The sequence below is a fragment of the Ranitomeya variabilis genome, chromosome 4, assembly GCF_051348905.1.
Source record: "Ranitomeya variabilis isolate aRanVar5 chromosome 4, aRanVar5.hap1, whole genome shotgun sequence".
Taxonomy (NCBI): domain Eukaryota; kingdom Metazoa; phylum Chordata; class Amphibia; order Anura; family Dendrobatidae; genus Ranitomeya; species Ranitomeya variabilis.
Window position 1 is genome coordinate 474206752 of NC_135235.1, and position 21762 is coordinate 474228513.

At 42.0% G+C, this 21762-nt stretch overlaps 1 protein-coding gene and 1 long non-coding RNA gene across 5 annotated transcripts in view; one reads left to right on the plus strand and one right to left on the minus strand.

Moving 5' to 3' along the window:
• The first annotated feature begins 868 nt into the window (after positions 1-868).
• LOC143765299 (uncharacterized) lies at positions 869-8967 on the plus strand. The gene is made up of 2 exons (XR_013213360.1): positions 869-2797; positions 3193-8967. It is a non-coding gene; the product is annotated as an uncharacterized LOC143765299 (long non-coding RNA).
• Positions 8968-11532: 2565 nt separating this feature from the next.
• RNF157 (ring finger protein 157) overlaps positions 11533-21762 on the minus strand; it is a 55096-nt gene continuing 44866 nt past the window's right edge. For 2 of the 4 annotated variants that reach the window (XM_077251808.1, XM_077251807.1), the window contains 2 exons: positions 16561-16601; positions 14833-14969 (listed from right to left, as the gene is read on the minus strand). In XM_077251808.1, coding sequence (XP_077107923.1) covers positions 16561-16601 — 41 coding nt within the window. In that variant the 3' untranslated portion in view covers positions 14833-14969. Of the gene's footprint in view, positions 14970-16560; positions 16602-21762 lie in introns of all 4 variants that reach the window. The other 2 variants (XM_077251806.1, XM_077251805.1) reach the window with 1 other exon arrangement.

Below are 21762 nucleotides of genomic sequence, written 5' to 3' on the forward strand. Positions count from 1 at the left end.
CACGCAGCAGTACCGTAAGTGAGAGCACCGGAGCTGATCAGCTGATGAACTCTCACTGCGGCTCAGGGATACACTGTGTGAGCAATCACTTCCTGTCAGTGTGTCGCCGGCGGCCGGGTGAGATCGACATGGGACACTCAGTATTAGGGCTCATACTTGCGCAAAACTCGGATGAGTCTTGCATGTTAATACCCGGCGCTGCTGCCGGCACACAGATCGGAGCATGCGGCCGCATAGGAATACATGCAGCCGCACGCTCCGCTCCTGAGTGCTGGGTTCAGTGCCGGGTATTGCCGTGCGAGACTCAGAGTTTCTCGCAAATGAGTATGAGCCCTTAAATGGACTATGGGAGAAAGGTGAGTATATGTTGGTTTATTATTTTTGATTGTTTACAGTAGACACGGGCATCAGGGATTAGGCGTTCGGTGAGTATGTATGTAAATATATATTTTTTTTTTGTTTACAATTGAACCCTTGCGCTGCATGATGAGACTATTCTCCCATCATTGGCTCATGCTGTCTTTGTTATATGTGACAAGACATAGCAGGATGGGAGTAGTAGTCCTATCAGACGACGCCTGGGTACACACGTCGCATGGTTACAGACAGGTACACCCATATTCTCCACCCACACACTTCCTCCTTCTGACATTTCCCTTTGACAATCTGCAGCAAATCCACAAACCTTTTTACACCTGCATTTTTGCTGCAGATTAAACGCTGCAAATACAGACGGAAATTTACGGAGCATGTGCACAACACTTCAGGATTGTCATTGAATTACCTTGCTTTAGTATTCCATTGCATTTTTGGACCATTTGCACGCATAAAAAAACCGCCGCGAAAATGCACATAGCCTAAGAGACCACACACAGTCCAGAAATAAAGAGATTTACAGTTTATTCATCTGTGTAGCCATGCAGGGCCGTACATACACTTACATACTGCATTTATACAAAAGTGAGGAGAGGAAGGCAGGTGTAACCACCGGTGCGAGGACACTGCAGCACGGGAGAATGTCAGCAGGGCGATTTCTGGAGTGTAGTCATCATATTATTACATGTGCATAGAAAGATAAGACGTACGACCTGCTCTAAGCTGCACACGAATGTCCTGGATGGTGCATACATGAATGGTATATTGCTCTATTTCACATACGCCTGTATGGACCTCAGTGGTATACAAGTCTGGTTATACGCAAGGTTGGACCGTCTGGTTACTGTCCAGGCTTGAATGTATAGAAAACAATGTTGTACAATTAAAGGCTTAGAGTACATGTGTACAGTAATATGCAGGATGTATATGTATATGATTTCTTTGCCGTGTCTATACAACACCCCATATGGCAACATACATACTGTATTTCAGCTAATGCAGACCCTAACAAAGATATGTGTGCATAACCTAAGGCTAGGATGCTTCTGTCCATGATGTTACCAGTATACAGCAGTTACAAAATTTACATTATTTTTCACGTGAAATATGTATAAATGCTTTTACTGAGTCGCACAGCAAGGCTTAACAATAAAGGGGACTATTGGTGTCCTTCTTTAAGCATTGAACCCCCTTAGTTATGGTAAGATTTCCCCCAACATTGGAAATGCCAATCCTGAGTACACCCTCAGATATGCTGGAGATAAAATGGTAACCATTGTTGCAAAAAGCAATAGTAAAAGCAAACAAAATAAACCTTATTTTACATCTTTGCTTTTTTTTCTCCTATAGTTGTGAGTTGCTTCTCTCTCACACCCCCGCTTCCTGATCTCACTATCCCCTTTAGGGGAAAAAAAAAGCCGAGTTCAAATCAATCTTGGTCAAAGAGAGATGACTGCCAGCACTATGACATATCCTATTACACAACATATTGATGTCTGTGGAGAGGTGTAAGGAAAGAGTAATCGGCACAGTAAGAAACCAGGTGGACACAGGCAGATTGTGCTGTAGATTCTAGTAAATATATTTCACTAGAGTGCTTGATTCACAGCTACACAGCTCAGTACTGCTGTATAGTATCCTCCTTGCTGCTGCTGTCAGTGTGCTACAAAGCAAGAACAGCCAATCTCTTATTTTTCTGTATACTATGATATGATTTCTATCAGTTATTCTGCACCCACTAGGTCAAAGACTTGGAAATTGGAAATAAAGCATACAAAAGGCAAAAACAGGTGAAAAATGCAGGATACAAGTCATATATAGTGTTGTTCCTCATGTACACACAGGACAGCCAATTTGGAAAAATTACTGCTAGAATTAGGATAGTAGTCATGGTCCAAAGGAAGGGGCACTGCCAAATTTTCATGAAATTCCACAGAGAGATGCATGTTCATTTCTCAGATACCTGACTGCTCCATAACTGTGGTATTAGCAGCCAGTTAGAAAATGCTGTGGAACAACTGTAAATAGTTACTACTATGTCTTTATCATTACGGTATTTCTCCTTTTTCTCCCCAGCACTAGAGTGTCTAAGTCTCAAACCCTATGTGAACCTTATAACATAAATGAGGAGGTCCTTAGAAATGTGAATGTACAGTGGCTTGCAAAAGTTTTCTCCCCCTTGGCTTTTTACCTATTTTGTTACATTACAACCTGTGTTTAAATATTTTTGTAATCCAATTTGTGTGTGATGCATCAGCACTAAATAGTGTAAGTTGGTGAATTGAAAAAAATATGGGCACAAATTAAATTTATGGGATCAAATAACTAAAAATTACATGTACATATGTATTCACCCCTTTAGCGATGAAGCCCCTAAAAGTTTCTAGTGCAAGCAATTACCTTCATAAGTCCCATACTTAGGGTACCGTCACACAGTGCCATTTTCATCACTACGACGGCACGATTCGTGACGTTCTAGCGATATCGTTACGATATCGTAGTGTCTGACACGCTACTGCGATCCGGAACCCCGCTGAGAATCGTACGTCGTAGCAGATCGTTTGAAACTTTCTTTCGTCGTCTAGTGTCCCGCTGTGGCGGCATGATTGCATCGTGTGACACAGGTTGTATACGATGTGCGCACAGTAACCAACGGCTTCTACATCGCAAATACCTCATGAAATTATCGCTCCAGCGCCGTGTATTGCAACGTGTGACCGCAGTATACGACGCTGGAGCGATAATCATACGACGCTGCAACGTCACGAATCGTGCCGTCGTAGCGATGAAAATGGCACTGTGTGACGGTACCCTTAGAGACAGGAAGTCCACCTGTGTGCAATCTAAGTGTCACATGGTCTGTCAGTATATACACACCTTTTCTGAAAGGCCAGAGAGGCTGCAACACCATTAAGCAAGAAGCACGACTAACCAAACACCATGAAGACCAAGGAGATCTCCAAACAAGTCAGGGACAAAGTTGTTGAAAAGCACAAGTCAGGGTTGGGTTATAAAAAATATAATTAAACTTACCAGTAATTCAGTTTCTAGTAACCCACCATGACAGCACACAGGAGGATGTTACCCCTTTCATAATGGGGACAGGAAATGCCAAAGAGGTTAAATAACCCCTCCCTCATCCTCCCCTCAGTTTTATTATAAAGGACCACAGGAGAAGGAATGCTTCAAATTATATTTATGCTCCTTAAAGAATGAAAATTAAGCAAAGGGAGGGATTACACATGCTGTTGTGGTGGGTTACTAGAAACCGAATTACCTGTAAGTCTAATTATATTTTCTTTAGTAACCCCCCACGACACACCGGAGCAGTACCCAAGACTAATGTTTTAGGGAGGAACTTTGGCTCGGAGGACTTTTCTCCCGAAAGCCAAGTCCTCTTCTGACATCAGGTCTAGCCTATAATGCTTGGAGAATGTATGGACCGAGGACCAGGTAGGAGCTCTGCATATCTACTTGATGGAAGCACTGACTTTCTCGACCCAGGAGACAGATGTTGCTTTGGTAGAGTGAGCCGTAAATCTCTCTGGCGGTGGAAGGCCCTGGATATGATATGCTTCTGAGATTGCTCTCTTGATCCAGTTGGCGATCGTAGATCTGGAAGTCTTCCCCTTATTCTGGCCTCGAAAGCGAACAAACAGGTTTTGGTCCTTCCTAGTTTTTTCAGTCACTGGAAGGTAATGGAGTACCGTTCTCAGAACGTCCAAAGTGTGGAACTGTTCTTTTCCTTATTTCCCGGCTCTTAATAGGAGGGAAGAATTATCTCCTGAGTCTTGTGAAACTCAGACTACTATGGGAAGAAATGACGGATCCAATCGCAGAATAAGTCGGTCCTGCAATATTTTCATGTAGGGTTCGTTGATCGAGAGCTTGTAATTCACCCACTCTCCTGGCTGTAGTTATTGCTACCAGGAAGGCTGCATTCCAGGAGAGTGTCTACGTCTATGGATGACAAGGGCTCGAAAGGTGGTAGTGTGAGCCCCATCAAGACCACATTGAGATCCCAGGACGGAACTAAGTTCGTAGCTCTTGGACGTATGCGAGATGCTGCTGTCATAAACCTTCTAATCCATTAGTGGACAGCTCAAAATATGAGCTTTGGGCCACCACCTGGACTTTGAGGGTGCTAGGGCTGAGACCCCTCTCTAGCCCTTCTTGCTGAAAATCCAGGATTCGAGCTACGTTCGGTTGGTGTGAGTTAGGTCATTCGGGTGCACTCCATGAGATAAAAGTCTTCCATAACTTCTGGTATATAAAGTTTGTTACTGCCTTTTGGCTTTTCTGTAGTGTCCTAATGACCCTTTCTGACAATCCTCTGGTCTTCAAGATTGAGAACTCAGAAGCCAGGCCTTCAGATGTAACTTCTCGGGATCCGGATGAAAGATTGGCCCTTGGTGGAGGAGGCTTCTGACTGAGGGGTAGCTCTACCGGTCCTTCTATACTGAGGTTGACAAGGGTCCCGAACCAGCTTCTTTTGGGCCAGAATGGCGCTACCAAGATTACCTTGACCTTTTCCACTCTAATTTTTTGTAGAACCCTTGGTAGGATTGGTAATGGAGGGAAGGCATAGAGGCCAGTCTGAGTGTCCATGGGTGGGCTAATGCATCTACACCTAAGCAGGAATTGGCTGGATTTAGCGAATAATATTGATCCACTTTTGTGTTCTGTCCACTTACAAATAGATCTATCTCTGGATGGCCCCACCTTCTGGTCAATATCTGAAAGATCTCGGGATCTAGACCCCATTCCCATGGATGGATTTCTGTTCTGCTCAGAAAAAAACAAATCGGCCTGTATGTTTACGGCACCCATTATGTACAGAGCGGACAGGGAAAAGTGTTCCTCGGACCACAAGAATATTCTGGCTGATATTGCCTTCAGGTTCTCATGCCTTGTACTTTTTTTGATGACAAAGGTGGGAACTGTTATGTTGTCTGAGTATATTCTGACATGGGTATCCTGGACTAGGGTTACTGCAGTCTTGAGGACCTTCTCTACCGCCTTCAGTTCTCTGAAGTTTGAGGATCGTCAGCTTATCTCATCTGACCAGCATCCCTGAAATACGTGTTGTGATACCATGGCTTCCCCATCCTTTTCCGCTGGCATTCACTTTTATAGTGATCGCTGGGTCTTGCATCCAGGGAAACCCTCTGCTCAAGGTCCTTGTTTTTAGCCATCATGTCAACGAGGTTTTTATATGAGGCAGTATCTGGATCTTCTTGTCCAAGGATTCTGGGGATCCATCCCAGTTTGCCAGGATGTGCATGTGAAGTGTTCTGGTGTGCGCTTGTGCCCATGCTACCATCTAGATGCAGGATGTCATAGATCCGAGAAGACATGGCCCATCTTAATGGCACCACTTTCTTGTTCTGTAGTATCCTTATCTTTTGATTTTTAACAAGATGTTTTTGTTTTGGGCAAGAAAGATGTTTGGCTGTGTGAGTCTAGTAGGACTCCTAAGAATGTCTTTGTTGTTGCAGGAACCAAATCTGATTTGTTGAGGTTCACTATACAGCCTAGAGACGATAAGATCTGGGTCGTCATCTGTAGATGGGCATGGGTACTGAAGGAGCCACCAACAAGAGGTCGTCAAGGTATGGAACTATGCATATGTGCTAACCACTGATATATGCCATGACTTCTGACATGATCTTTGTGAAGATAGATGGGGCTGAGGATAAACTGAATGGGAGGACATTGAACAGATAATGGCCTGTGTGCTCTCCCTGGGCAATTGCGAATCTTTAGAATCTCCAATAAGTTGGATGCATCGGGATGTGATAATATGCATTCTGTAGGTCTATTGTCGCCATGACGAAATCCTGCCCAATCATAGGTATTGTTGACCTGACAGTTTCAGGGGTTTCAGATTGATTATAACCCGATGGGACCAGTTTGGTTTCTTTAGGAGGAACAGGTTTAAGTAAGGTCCCGTTTCTTTCCCTTTCTGGGACTATGGAGACTACCTTTGTGGATAATAGTTTTTTTTACTCCTGCTATCAAGGTGGATTGTAGCTCTGGAGAGGAGGCGCGTTGTCTATCGTTTCTGGAAAATATGAGGCAAACTATCTTTATTCCTTCACTGACTGATGTTAGAGTCCATTGGTCTGAACAGATCTTGTGCCACTGTGGAAGGAAGTTTGAGATGCGACCTCCTACCGTATTGGCGTCATGGCTTCTTTTGGTCTCTGGGAGTGGGGAAGAAAAAGATTTGTCTTTTTCTCTTTTTGGGTAGCTCCAGCAACCTGACTTGACATTCCCTTTGTACGGAGGTGTATGATCTTGCTGGGGGCGAAAGGGTTTTTTACTAGTATTCCTAGTTCCGGTAAGGTCTTTCTTGCCATCTAGTCATCAACACGGAACCTGTCCTTCATCTCCGATGGAATGGCCAGCCTCTTTTCTGGGGATTCCCACTCTTCTAGGACCAGGTCCCGGATGTTTTTATAAATGGGAAATACCTGCTTCTTTGTAGAACGGAGACCTCTGAACATTTCTTCCTGTACCATCTGGGTAGTCTTCTCCTCAATCTTCATGGTCCTCCTTACTGCCATGAGGAGTTCCTCTATATCACCTGAGGAGAAATAATATCTCCGTGAAGTCTTGGACTTGCTTCCTGGTGCAGGTTCCTTGTCCCACTACAAAAAATGGGAGAAGGAATAAGGCTCTAAACCTGCACACAGGGAATAGACACCCCGTGCCAGAGTACTACTGGGACCAGGAGGGTGCTGGGATCTGCAGACGTAGAGCGAGAGGAACCCGACATCTCCATGCTGTTTACCACACAGTGGTCCTACCTTAGATGTCTTCCCTGCCCAGGGCTCTTATATGGGTGACCAAACTCCAGCACCCATGCTATGATTAGAGGACCTCCTCCCTCCGATGTCCAGGTGTGGGTGTGAGGTGGTGGGGAGGGGCCCGCCGACACTATCTGCATTGTAATTAGCCTATGCGTTCCAGCATGGAAAGGAAGAATCCTCTCTGTACGCTGAAGCCGGCCGGCGTGTGAGGTCACATCCTGCTGCCGGCTTCAGACCAGGAAGTCTTCACGTGTGCACGCCCAGCGCAAGACACTGCTCTAGATCCACAACGCCGTAGGAGAGGGGGCTGGAGAGCTCAGAGAGGCCTCCAGCCGAAGAATCCCTCACAGACCTTACCTGAAGGTGCGGACTCGAGAGGGGTCACGAGTCCAGAATGGAGACCGGAGCAGCGCTCGGGGAGGAGATGCAAGTCTGCTTCCCTGCTGCCCGGCCTGAATCACTTTCCCCCCAGTGACTGTTGCCGGCACAGCACACCGTGGATGACCTCTTCATCCCTAGTAGGGACAGGAAGGGACACTAGTGCCAAACCAACACAGCTTATCACCCCCAAGAACACCATCCCCACAGTGAAACATGGCGATGGCAGTATCATGCTGTGGGGATTTTTTTCAGCAGCAGGGACACGGAGAATGATCAGAGTCTAGGGGAAGATGGATGGTGCAAAATATAGGGATATTCTTGAGGAAAAATCTTGTTTCAGTGATTTCAGACTGGAACGGGGGTTCACCTTCCAACAAGACAATGACCCAAAGCATACTGTAAGTTAAACAGGAAAAAGGGTGCACTACTCTTACAAATTATGTCAATAAATAACAAAACATGGGGTGCACTACCAAGTCTGTGTAGAACATAAGCTGAAGGAAGAAGACTAGACTAATGATGGTATGCACATCCACAATATGGTAAGAAATGAAAAAAACTTTTATTACACTTCAAAACAGGACAATAATAAAACCATTTAAAAACACATATACATGACCAATAAACCAACACCCCCAAATTGCCAGGCTGAATAGGCCATAAAATAATATAGAGATGGAATGATTAGCTGACTGTAAATACAAGCACATGTCAGAACTAGGTCATAGCGTAGTAGTTCTGACATGTGCTTGTATTTACAGCCAGCTAATCAATCCATCTCTATATTATTTTATGGCCTATTCAGCCTGGCAATTTGGGGGTGTTGGTTTATTGGTCATGTATATGTGTTATTAAATGGTTTTATTATTGTCCTGTTTTGAGGTGTAATAAAAGTTTTTTCATTTCTTACCATATTGTGGGTGTGCATACCATCATTAGGCTAGTCTTTTTCTTCTTTCAGCTAATGACTCAAAGCATACTGCTAAAACAACACTCGAGTGGTTTAAAAAGAAACAAGTAAATGTTTTGGAGTGGCCTAGTCAAAGCCCAGACCTTAATACAATCTGTGGTCAGACTTGAAGATTGCTATTCAACAGAGGAAACCATCTAAATTAAAGGAGCTAGAACAGTTTTGCCTTCAGGAATGGGGAACAAAAATCCCAGTGGCCAGATGTGGAAAGCTCAAGCGAAGTACAGCTGTAATTATTGCAAAAGGACGCTCTACAAAAGTACTGATTTTAAGGGGGGTGAATAATTATGCACACGGAAGTTTTCAATTATTTTGTTGTATTTGTTGTTTGCTTCACAATAAAAAAGAAAACAAAAATGTTCACAGTTGTAGGCATGTTCTTTGAATGAGCTGATGCAAACTCTAAAAAAAAAAAAAAAAAAACAAGACCCAACAACAACAGTGAAGTTCCTGGTTGTGAGGTAGCATAAAATGAAAAATTTCAACGGTGTTGAATACTTTTGCAAGCCACTGTATGAGGAAGCAGTTTCACTATTTCTGCAGAAAAGTCTGGTGCCAAATGTCAACATCTACTGGCCCCCACTATGCTGGTTGATTGCAATCAACTGAATTATTGGTAATTAAATGGCAGTGGTGACCAATCATCTAATTCCTTATTATACGTAACAAGTATTTTAAGGATTATCTGAGGTTATGTAGTGATATGATTACTTTCCAGGGGTAACATATACAGTATGAGCTTGTGATGTCCTTCAAAATGTAATATTCAAAGACCAAAAGAAATTCTTGAAAACTGAATTAAAACAGACACATTAGTGTCTCAGGGACTCAGTGAGGTAGAATGGATAAGAAACTTTCAGTTTTGATTTTTGGCCATCTGACGGCACAGGAAGAAGCATCACAAGGACAGTACGCACAAAAAGGTAGAGAAAAATTACTATAGTTTTGTCCACCTTTACATCACTGCTTTTTCCCCCCACCCAAATAGAGCCAAAATTCGGGGCTAACTGACTTCTTAATATATATTTAAAGTGGAAGAAGCTCCTTTTTTTCATATAAAGCTATAAATTACCTGCATAGGAAGCTTAATGCATGGTATTTTTCACATTAAAGGGGTAGTCCACTACTGGACAACCCCTGCTTAATCAATTCAGGGCCTCATTTACATTAAAAATAGTAGATACTCACCTCCTGCAGCTGCGCCGTTGCAGCGACGTTGGCACTACTATTTCCGGCAGCTCATGTGATACTCTTGCGTTACAAGACTGCTGCATCCTGTACTATTTCATGTGAACGGATGTTAGCCCTAATGGAATATTTATGAACCACAGCCAAGTTGCTGCTGTAGCTCATTGCCATAACAATGGCATCTGAACCGCTAGGAATAGCGATGTCGCCATTGCATCGGCCCTGAAATGATTACGCTGGGGTTTCCCAATGGTGGACAAGCCCTCTAAACGGAGTAGTAAACCAGCATGCACTCAGCTCCCTGTAGTGGTGACCACAGGCAGACAAGAGTTTATCGTTAAAAACTATTCTTCAGCGTTTTTTTGTCTCCTGTAGCCCTCATATACTTGAAGAACAAGAGGGAATTGCAATACTTTTGTAAAAAAAAAATTATATATATATATACACATATACATACATATATATACATATACATACATACACACACATACAGCTCTGGCAAAAATTAAGAGACCACTGCAAAATGTTCACTTTGTCTGATTTTTTCTCTGTATAGGTATATTTTTGAGTAAAATGTAAATTGTTTTTTCAGTCTATAAACTTCTGACAATATGTCTCCAAATTTCCAAGCAATAAGTTTTGTTTTGTCAAAAAATGTTCAAAATAAAAAATAACCAGTGCTTTCAGACCTCAAATAATGCAAAGAAAACAAGTTCATAATCATTTACAAACAACAATACTAATGTTTTAACTCAGGAAGAGTTCAGAAATCAATATTTTGTGGAATAACCATGAGTTTTAATAACAGCTTTCGTGTGTCTTGGCATGCTTTCCACCAGTCTTTCACACTGCTTCTGGCGCAAAAATGTAAGCAGTTCTTCTTTGATGGCTTGTGACTTTCCATCATCCTCTTGATTACATTCCAGAGGTTTTCAATGGGGTTCAGGTCTGGAGATTGGGCTGCCCATGGCAGGGTTTTGATGTGGTGGTCTCTTAATTTTTGCCAGAGCTGTATGTATGTATGTATGTATGTATATACACACACAGTATATATACACACACACAGTATGTTGATGTTTATGGTGATTGTGAATGCTCTTTATTGAACGTATAATTACTACAATGGCCCGCCTCGTAATACCTTGGTGAATCCCTTAAAAGCCCTAGCTTGATTTTACAAGATTTTTGGAGCATGCTTGAAATAAAAGCCCTACTGCAAAAATAAGCCCTAGTTACACTGATGGCTTGCAGGTTTTTGTTTTCTATTTTGAGATTAAGACTACTTAAGAACCTTTGGTGACATCACAGTCACGTGTCCATGAAGTTACCAAAGATTCTTTAACTGCAGGAGTCTAGAGGAACTGAAAAGGAGACCAGGTGGTATGTATCGTAGGTGCGGTGTGTGTGTATACACACCCTTTAGAAGGAAGTCCACAAGGGCAGGGTCCTCGCCCCTCTGTATCAGTCTGTCATTGTTAGTTTGCTTACTGTAAGTGATATCTGTAATTTGTATATAACCCCTTCCCATGTACAGCACCATGGAATCAATGGTGCTATATAAATAATAATAATAATAATAATAATACACACATACGTGCATGTGTGCTGACATGATTATAATTGAATAAAATGCTTTTTTGTTGAAGAATAAATGTGGATCGCCCATGGAAAAAAAAAAAAAAAAAAAAGACATCCCCTCAAAGCAAGCCCTAGCTCATCTTTTTGAGTAATAGATAATAGCAGACCATGTTTTATTTTTGGGGAAACACTATCTTTCCAGTTCATGAGACTTAACATACAGAGTAGAAGATAACCCTTTAATAACTGATCATTTTTCTGAACACTTTTGATAGAACGGTGGCTCAGTGGTGCAGCACTGAGGTCCTAAATTCAAATCCCACCAATGACAACATCTGCAAGGAGTTCTGCAAGGGATCCTGCCACACTGCAAAGTCATACTGATAGGAAATTTAGATTGTGGACAGAGGTGATGAGGTCTGTAAAGTGCTGTGGAGTAAATACTGCTATATAAATTAATAATAATAATAATAATAATAATAATGAATCTTATATATGCTATTATTTACACAGGTCAATAATGTGGGTATAGGTGAGCATAACCAAGTGTGGTTGGTGTGCCTATTGTTGTGCAAATCAAAGAAAATCTAAACCAAATACGTGAACTGTAAGTAGAATCGTAAGCAGAGATTTACAGGAAGGGCTGAGGTAGAAATAAGAAAAAGCAAATGAACACGATGGAAGGAACATGCCAGGAAAATCAAGCAAATAAACGTAAGACTTAAATACACAAACAAAATACTGCAGAGCTGCCATACTGGCCAGGGGAAGACCGCATCTAAGGCCGGGATCACACATGCGAGAAACACAGCCAAGTCTCGCATGTTAATACCCGGCACTGTCGCCGACTCTCAGGAGCGGAGGGTGCCGCCGCATAGCAATACATGGAGCTGCAAGCTCCGCTCCCGAATGCCGGGTGCAGTGCCGAGTATTAACATGTGAGAATTGGCCGTATTTCTCGCATGTGTGATCCCGGCCTAAAGGAGATTCTGCAGATAAGCCGGCTGCTCAGTCAGTGATCACGTCGCTCCTCAGTCAGTGATCACGACTCATCTACTCTGATGCCAATTGCTTTCTACAAATAATAATAATAATAATAATAGTAAGGCAATTTTACTAATCATGCCCAATATTTAGACAGTGGAAACTTAGACTAGACAATCTGAAAGTGTGCCAAATTTTTCCATTGACTCATTCTTTAAAAAAAACCCTGTATTTATGACTTCCACCACATTTATGTGTTTTAGACACTTTTTTGCAGCTTGTCTGGCATGCTGAAAAGGGGCATGACTTTGGCAGAAAAAAAAAGGCTGGACTTAACATATGACTTTGAGCCCAAAAATGCACCAAAATCTTGTAAAGAAACTTCTGGCACAAGCTAAACCAACTAATTTATGGTGCAATAAGACTAGATAAACCATACTCAGTCTCCTCAGGTCAACCAGCAAGTCTCCACTGCTACTTCCAGAGTCTGTCTATGTTACACCACATCCAATGCCAAACAGCGAGCTCAGCGGTTCTGCCAGTGTAGACTAAATGCCCCCATCAGAGCCGCTGAGCTGATAGAGCAGTAGTGGAGACTCATCGGTGGCCCCCGGGAAGGGGAGTACAGAAAGGTTTATTGTTATTTAACAAATTGCAGCCAGAGGCTTAATTTTATCTGAAAGGAAACAACCCCATTAATTATAAATTTGCCACATCTTTGGAGCACGATAGTCAATAGCATCCAATATGTAAACCCAGTGGTTTATGGCGCTTGATAAAGTTGGTGCATCTTTAGACTGTCTTGTCTTATTGCACTATCTATTACCAGGCTTCATTTGCGCAAGAAAAATGACAAGAGTTTGGTGCATTTTGGGGGTCCGAAGCTAAAAAAATTTTTTAATTATTTTTATTTTAACCAAAGCCATGCTCCTTTTCAGAAAAGTTCTCATATCAGTCAAGGCACGAAAAATGTCTAAAACACAAACTGCAAATAATAAACATTTTTTTTGGTGCATTTAGCTTAATAATTCTCCCCCGACATTGCACAGAATTTACACCTCTTGATTGGCCGATTTTGCACCCTCTTTAGTGCTTAAACTTTGGTGCACATTACTGCATTTTTAAGCCTCAACCACTTTCACTCTATGCCACGCCACTTCCATCTTAGCCAAACCAGCCTTGATAAAGGAACTGCGAATACGTCTTAAACACATAAAATAGGTCTCTAATATATGTGAAAAATAAAAAGTGTGTGAAAATCTGTGCAAACTAAACATACACTACCGTTTATAATGGATTTCTTTATCATAAAGCTTTACTACTTCTTGTGCAGTCTTATGCTGCAGTATGTTGAAGCAAGTCAGCCAATTCGTCTGCCACTTCTGCACATGGTTTGTAGTCAAATAGGGAGGAACAGTGGTCCAGCAATTACTCCATTGGAATTGGCCAAATTCTACCTATAGATTCAGGTTCGGCACGCAGGATGCAGGCGGCTGCACTGAGCGATTGAATAGAGGTTAGGTGGTCATAAATGGACTAATACCCTTACCTATGATGGTTGTGTAGGAGGAACATGCAGAAGAGCAGTTCTCTACTTACAAACCGTAATCTATACATAAAAGAGAATTAACCAGCAAATTTGATCTGGAAAGAACAATACTTAACAGATGCTTATGTTAATACTGTTACACAGCAAAAGTTGACTTGTAGGGAAGCGGTCATTAACAGAAGCCTACTACATAAAGCTTTTTGTAGGATACATGGCTGGAAGAGCCTTAAAAGGACGGTCATGGAAAACGGATCCTGAACGGAGACATAATACAGGTGCAGTATAACACTGGTGGTTTATGATACGGAAGATCCAGCACCTCATAAGTGGAGCCACCTACCCCTCTAATCACACAGTTTGTGGCAAGGCTAAATGCTTCCTAAACTGAGTTGGCCACCTCTGAAGTATACTCACTCTACACTTACCCCATTGCCTTTCTACACCCTCATATCACCTGGACCAACAACCTCCTCAAATATTAAAATGAACCCGTTTTCTCTGAAACCAATCAGTGTACCGATCTTTCCACCTCTGCCATGGCACTGGAGAGGAGCTTCAGAAGTAAGTGGACAGCTCGGAGCCTCCATAAGTGGGTATTCCTTCTTCCCGGCTACTATACAAGAGGGCTTTACTTTTCCCTCCAAAAAAAGTGTTGCAGTAGGCTGTGCCAATCACAACTGCATACAGAACAGATATATTGCTAGCTTTCTACTAGGAAACAAATACTTGTGTCACAACCTAAGACATCTTAGTGCATGTTTTCCCTGTTGCAAATGTATACACAGGCTATATACAACATAACTAGATATACAGTGACCAGTACCATCGCACCTTGAAGAGGCAGCAAGAGTACACATCAACCTACTCAAAGGTGAAGTGTTACACAAGGTGACTGAGGGCAGACAGCTGGCACCAGGTATAAACAGTGAGGTGTCCTGAGTGACTTTACAGAGGCGAGTCTCTCTCAGTGACCGGTGAGAAGTGTCCACAGGATAGCAGCTAACCCATCACACGTCCTGAGCGCCAAGCCGACCGTGTCTGTCTCCCACCTCCTGAAAAGAGATGCAAGTGTCCGAACTGTGGTATGGATGTCTTCTTCTCTGACTCGGAGTACCCAGGTAACAGGCATCTGAAAGAAGCATAGGCAAGAAGGCCAAAAAATTAGACGTTTCTCCCCAGAAAAGATCTGCATGAATGACAGAGGAGTTAAACAATGAGACACAATGGAACAAAGGAAAGGACTAAAGAGTAAACTGGAGATGGAAGGAAAAAGGACAATGATTTAATGAGACATACAGGACTGTGAAAAGTTTTAGGCAGTTGTGGAAAAAATGCTACAGAGTAAGAATAGTAAGAAAAATAGAAGTGTTAATAGTTTATTTTACATCAATTAACAAAATCCAAAAGGGAATTAACTTAAATTAAATTTATGTTTGGTGTGACCAGCCTTTGCCTTCAAAAGTGCATCAATTCTTTTAAGTAGACTTGCACACAATTTTTGAAGAAACTCAGCAGGGAGGCCTGTTCCAAACATCTTGGAGAACTAACCACGGGTCTTCTGTATGCTTTAGTAAACCCTTCAGTCTCTTATTGTAATCCCACACAGACTCAATTATGTTGAATTCAGGGTTTTGTGGGGTCACATCACTTTCAGTGCTCAATGTTCTTTTTTATGCTGAAGATATTGGTTAGGGACATTGACTGTATGTTTGGGCTCTGTTGTACTATTGCACAAAAAAATTGGTGCAAATCAGAAGACTCCGTGATGGCATTGCATAATGGATAAGTATATTTCTGTATTTCTCAGCGCTGAGGACACCACTATTCTTGACCAAATCCACAACTTCATTTGAAATGCAGCCCCACACTTGCAAGGAACCTCCACCATGCTACACTGTTGCCTGCAAACAAGACAATCAACCTACCACTCTTCAATCCCTATTAGTGATGAACGAATGTGCTCGGATAGCATGTTATCTAAGAATGCCCGGGTGTTATTAGAGTATCTTAGGTGTGCTCGAATAATATGTTCAAGTCCCCGCGGCTGCACGTTTCGCGGCTGTTAGGCAGTCCCCGCATGGGTTGTGGCTATAACAGCTGCAAAACATGCAGCCGCAGTGACTCAAACATAATATCAGAGCACGCCCAAGATCTTGTTCACCCATCACTAATTCCTATGTTTTCATGCAGAGTTGAGTCACTTGTCCTGGTTTTCATGTCAAGTTTATAGCTTTTCGGCTGCAGCTCCTCCTTGAAGTCCACTTCTGTTAGGACTTCTCTGAAAAGTAGATGAGTGTAACTCAATCCAAGTAGTTACTGTCAAGTTTTGAGCAAAAGGCACTGCTGGACATCTGATTTTGAAGGCAAGAATGTTGAGTTGTTAATTGATAAAAATAAACCATTAACAATTCTATTAAAGCAATTTTACTGTACAGCATCTTTTTCACACATGCCTAAAAACTTTTGGACAGTGCTGGAAATTCTACGGGAAGCAGAGCAAAAGGTAGAAGTAGCTCCATATATTTAGTACATCAGATCACAGAATATACAGCCTCAACACACTTAAAGCCAAGAGGTCTGGCACAAAGAACGCCAAAGACATTAGTTCCTTAAACCGTTCTAAGACTGGCCGTCTATGAAAACTAAGAACTAAAATGAGCAGATTCATATTTGTTAATAGCAATGATAGCCTGGCACTGCAGAATATTGCTCTGTCATACCTAATCTTCAATCGGTATGGGTTGGGGGTCCGGAACAGCCACTGCGGATGGGCGGTAGAGAAGGAAACAACAAGATGGGTAGAGAAGAGGAGATTGAAGCAGAGATAGGAAAAAAAGAAGACAAATGGACAACAGGTGTAGAAAATAAAACATCACACAAGAGTGGCAAAACACAGCAGCAAGACCAGACTACTCACGACATCAATGATGAAACAACGGATCATACCCCATGCCACTGAAAGAGAAAGGGGTATTCCCACAAAAGATCCCAACATTTAGCATCAATCCACAGGCAGTAGTAACTGCTGCAACCCACACTGCCCACTACATTCCCAAATTCTCCTAAACGAGGTATGGACTGGGGCAGCATGGTCACGCATGACTTCTGCCGAATGCTTCCTCAATCACTCTCTTCAATGCGAAGATAGCGGCAGCAGTCGTGCACAACCATTCAGTCCCGACAGTATGGAGAATGAATGGGGGATTGGGCCTCCCATGTTCTAGTAATTGGTGGAAGACCCAGTAGCAGGGCACAAGGTGATAAGAAATTTATCACATAGTCGGTGGATAGATGAAGAATGCCATTTATGAGAAAACATCTTTAAGGTTGGTAGGACGGCATCCACTTTATCTCCTCTTGCAGATGACAAAGAAATCTCTAAAGTTGCCTAAAAGAACTTGACTGCAAAGGTTTCTAGTTTAGAAACCCCACTTTTAAATCAATCAGTCATTAGGACATTCTGGCCCAGAGCTAATAGCCCGAGTGAAAGAGGACATTACATTCAATGAAATCTGAGTAATGCTTTATTTCTAATTTGGTGGTACAAAAAAAAAAAAAAACTTAGAAACTAGCTGCCAAATTAAAAGGACTGTACTATAAAAGGGATAGAATAAATCATAGTAAGAACCTTTAAAATAATGCCTATAAATAGAGGTTCCTAACCTTTTATTCAGTCATAAGTCACATTACTTACTAGTGAAAAAATATTGTTCTACATCTAAGAGTCAATTGACAGCCTGGTGCCAAATACCAGTAATGGTTTCACATCCTGGCCCAATATTTTAGAAATGGTAGAACGTCTAAATAATTTACAAAGCTAAAGGTTTTTTTTTTCCATAAACAAAGTTCATTTTACTCAATAGATCTTGGAATAACAATAAGTTCCACAATGCGGTTCTGCCTGTATACTCTTTTGCTTCCTCCCCTGCCCAGGAGCTGTGGTATGATCAGACCATGTCCCTGCACGGTCAGACACAGCCATTACACAGCACACAGCAGGGGCACATTTATAAGATTATCTCAGCACAGGAACATTTTTTTAACCACATCCAATGGTGCAAGTTATTATTCCAAGATCAATTGATTAAAATGAACTTTGTTCATGTAAAAAAAACTCTAACTACCGTAGTTATGTAGATGTAATGGGGAGCTTTATTATTAAACTTTGCCATTGCTCTGTGGGACTGTTGGCAGAATACAGGAATGTATACTTGGCACAGGAGGTATATATCAGAAATACTGTAGATTGTTCAGTGCACATAGATTACACTGGACGATGTGCTGCCGAGAATAATGGTCTGATTCATATTCCAGTAGTAGATCATCATAAGCTGCCATTGTTCTCGCAGCGAGATTCCCATTCACACAGTACGATGTGTTGCCGAGAACAATGATCTTTTATTATCAAACAAAAAGATTATTTCACTTGACAAACGAGCGTTTTGCTCATTCACTGGGTGATCGGGAGCTTATTTAGACTGCACGATTATCGTGAGACAAGCGTTCCTAGAATTGCCTGGTCATGCCCTTTCCTTACGTGAAAGGGCAGTTTTCGTGCATAACTAGCAATACTAAAACTATAGCATACATGTAGGGAAACAAGATAAGGGTGGAACGGCAACTTACAGTCCTGTGTTATTCCATAGCTTCCCTGGGAGAAGCCTGAGAGCATGACAAGGGCCGGCCCTGGAAACATTCCACATGCAGCTTCCACAGTGGGCACCGGCTCAGATTAGCTCACTTTTGGAATTACCCAATCAGTGCCATAAATATCCTGATGTTTTGAAGGGTACATGCCATCCTTGTGTTTAGGACAACAGCATGTAAGCCAGGAAGTGAATACACAACGCTGGCTATATCGCATACCCCAAAACATATACAAATATTGCTGAAAATCCGCTGATTGTAATGCCATTATTAGAATGTGCATAGAGTGGCCTTGCTGGGTTTTAGATCATGCAGCTGAAGCCACCCAAGTCAGATGCCTCCAAGCCAATTAGTACACGAAGCCCTGGAGAAAAGCTGCAACCACATGGGCATGCTAGTGGGCACCTGGGTTGCAGCAGGAGACCGGTAGGTAGCACAGTCAAGCGGAGCAGAAAGCAGTGAGCACAGCTGACACATAGTGAACATGAACTTTTACAGCAATTAAGTGACAAGTGAGAAAGGAAACAGACAAAAAGTGGGGTGCAAAGGATTAGATGGGATTGATAGGGAGAAGACATAGGGGGTGAAGAGATATATATGTACTTGGGATCAAAGACTCCTGGCGAGATCACAGAAGCTGTTGTGTGATGGCGCGGAGGCCGAAATTTGCAACTGTATTGTTAGGGTCCTGTTGGGAACAACGTAGAGAATCCACTACATGAAGCCTCAGAATAATGCGGTACATGGAAAAAAGTAACCGAAGCAGAGAGGAGGAGATAATCCATACACAAAAGAAGAGAAGATTCAGACTTCATGAGATTTAGTACTGCCGTTACTTATGAAAGGATCGTCACTCATTGCCTGCAGGGAACTCAAGATCCACTCTGCGGCCTTCCAGTATACAGTACTGCTAGAAGCAGCCCGTATTCAGTCTAGGCCCTTGCCCCTCAATAAAATGTAGGCTGCCATAAGAAAGACCAAGGGAGCAGAGATAACTTGCATCAGCAGGCAATAAGTCAGTAGTGGTAGACCCTAGATCACTTCCTTATTGATTAAGTATGGAGCAGTTGAAGAACTGCATAATCATCCCTAACCTTGCCCAACCTGACTTCCAAGATGAGCGCAAGGTCCAGCTGAGACAAGGCTGGACCTGTAAAGGCAAGTAACTCACTACGCAACATGAAAGAAACTCTACCTAGCCTTAGACTCCCCCATGGATCGAGTTACAGGAATACTCCCATCTCCGAGACCCTATCCCAATATGTAGTAGGTGTAACAACAATAATATAAGCAAATCCCTCCAATTAGAAATGTAGTATAGGCTATGCCTCTTTCCTCATGTGCAGGCATTGCAGGATCTTAGCTAGTTGCTAGTCGTTGCAACCATGGATACCTAAGGTCCTGCAATGCCTGCACATGAGGAAAGAGGCATAGCCTATAATACATTTCTTATTGGAGATATTTGCTAATAATGTTATTAACACACCTACTACATATTGGGATAATATCTTAGAGATAGGAACAACCACTTTAAGTGTCCCATCACCACCATATTAGCTGCCAGGGATAAAAAAAAATATACATTCGTGGTCACAATAATCAGCATTGATTGTTAATTTAAAAAAAGCCAGTATCTCCAGAAACCAGTGAATATTGTGAATCATTAGATTATATTAATAGCATGTCCAAATACATTCAACAATAAGTTGAACAAGAATCATACATGCATTAATTTCAAGAAAGAAATAAAGAAGAATACAAGTATATGCAATGGACAGGATTAAAGGCCTCTGTAACTCTTGGCTGTGCAAGCTTTGGTAACAATGACAACATCCAAGGGCTTGGGTAGCCATCTGTGTTCTTCTTGCACCGGACTGCTGCTAGTTTCTTCCAGTACAATGCTCTAAAGCGCTTAAATATTTGCAGGGTCTTTTCGCCCAAAATTATTAAACCAGGGTACAGTTAGTCCAAAATCATAATAAACCCGATAAAACCAATTTTATTCATTAATATTAAAATGCCACCAACCTGTGGCCATACCACACAAACTCAAACACCGTGAACAAAAACTGGTACAGGGGATAAATTGGGATATTATTCCCTAGAATGGTGCCTATGCTGATGCCTTCCTAACTGCGGGGGTTGGCACCCTAGGGGGAGCGTTGTGGCGCCCCCGCTCAACGATGGCTAGCCCTAGGGTCCCTAGATATACCCTGCAGAACCAATTGAGTCCTCTACCCGGATACCGACTAAAGGACCCCTAATATCTAAACAAAGGTCACACCTATATATAGGGAAAACCTACTCCCCACACCAGGTTTAAAAACAATAGAAAACATGTATAATAGCATCGGACGGCAAGAAATATATATTTGCCATGATGTCCATCTATGATTAATTATGTATGGATAATGCAATTATATCCTTTCATAGATCTCTCTACCTAGAATTTTGCAGCACCTAATCTGTATGTGCTCAATACACACCACTATACAATAATTAATCCTTTATGCCATGCTTTTAAGGTGCTGCAGTTAGATGGAATGGTACAGTTAAAACAAGCATGGTACTCATCCTAAAACCAAATGCCGTCCTCCTTCCATGCACACCGCCTCAACGTGTTTCACCCCTCTGACTCATTAGTCCATGAGCCAAGAACCAAATTTGACGATATCGGTACCAAGCGGAGTGACTAATTCTCTTTGGTATTTTTAGGTAGATGCATGTCTGTAGTTTATTTTTTGATATGATAGCCCTTACATATACGTAGCTTATTAACCCCTTCAGCCCTAGGCCTATTTGTACCCAAGTGCCTAAGCCAATCTGACCTGTGCCACTTCATGGGCTAATAACTTTGGAACGCTTTCACCTATCCAAGCCATTCTGAGATTGTTTTCTCGTGACATATTGTACTTCACGTCAGTGCTAAATGGGAGTCAATATATTTTACCTTTCTATATAAAAAAATGCTAAATATTCGGAAATTTTGGAAAAATCGGCAATTTTTTAACTTTGAAATTCTCTGCTTTTTACAAAAATACTGATACCCCCCATAATAGTTATTAATTTACACTCCCCACATGTTTACTTCATATTGGCATCATTTTGAAAATGAAACCTTATTGTTTTACGACGTAATAGGGCTTATAGTTTTATGCGCAATTTTTCACATTTACAGCAAAACCCACTTTTCAAAGGACCAAGTCACTTCTGAAGTCACTTTAAGGGGCTTACATAACAGAAACCACCCATAAATTACCCCATTTTGCAAACTA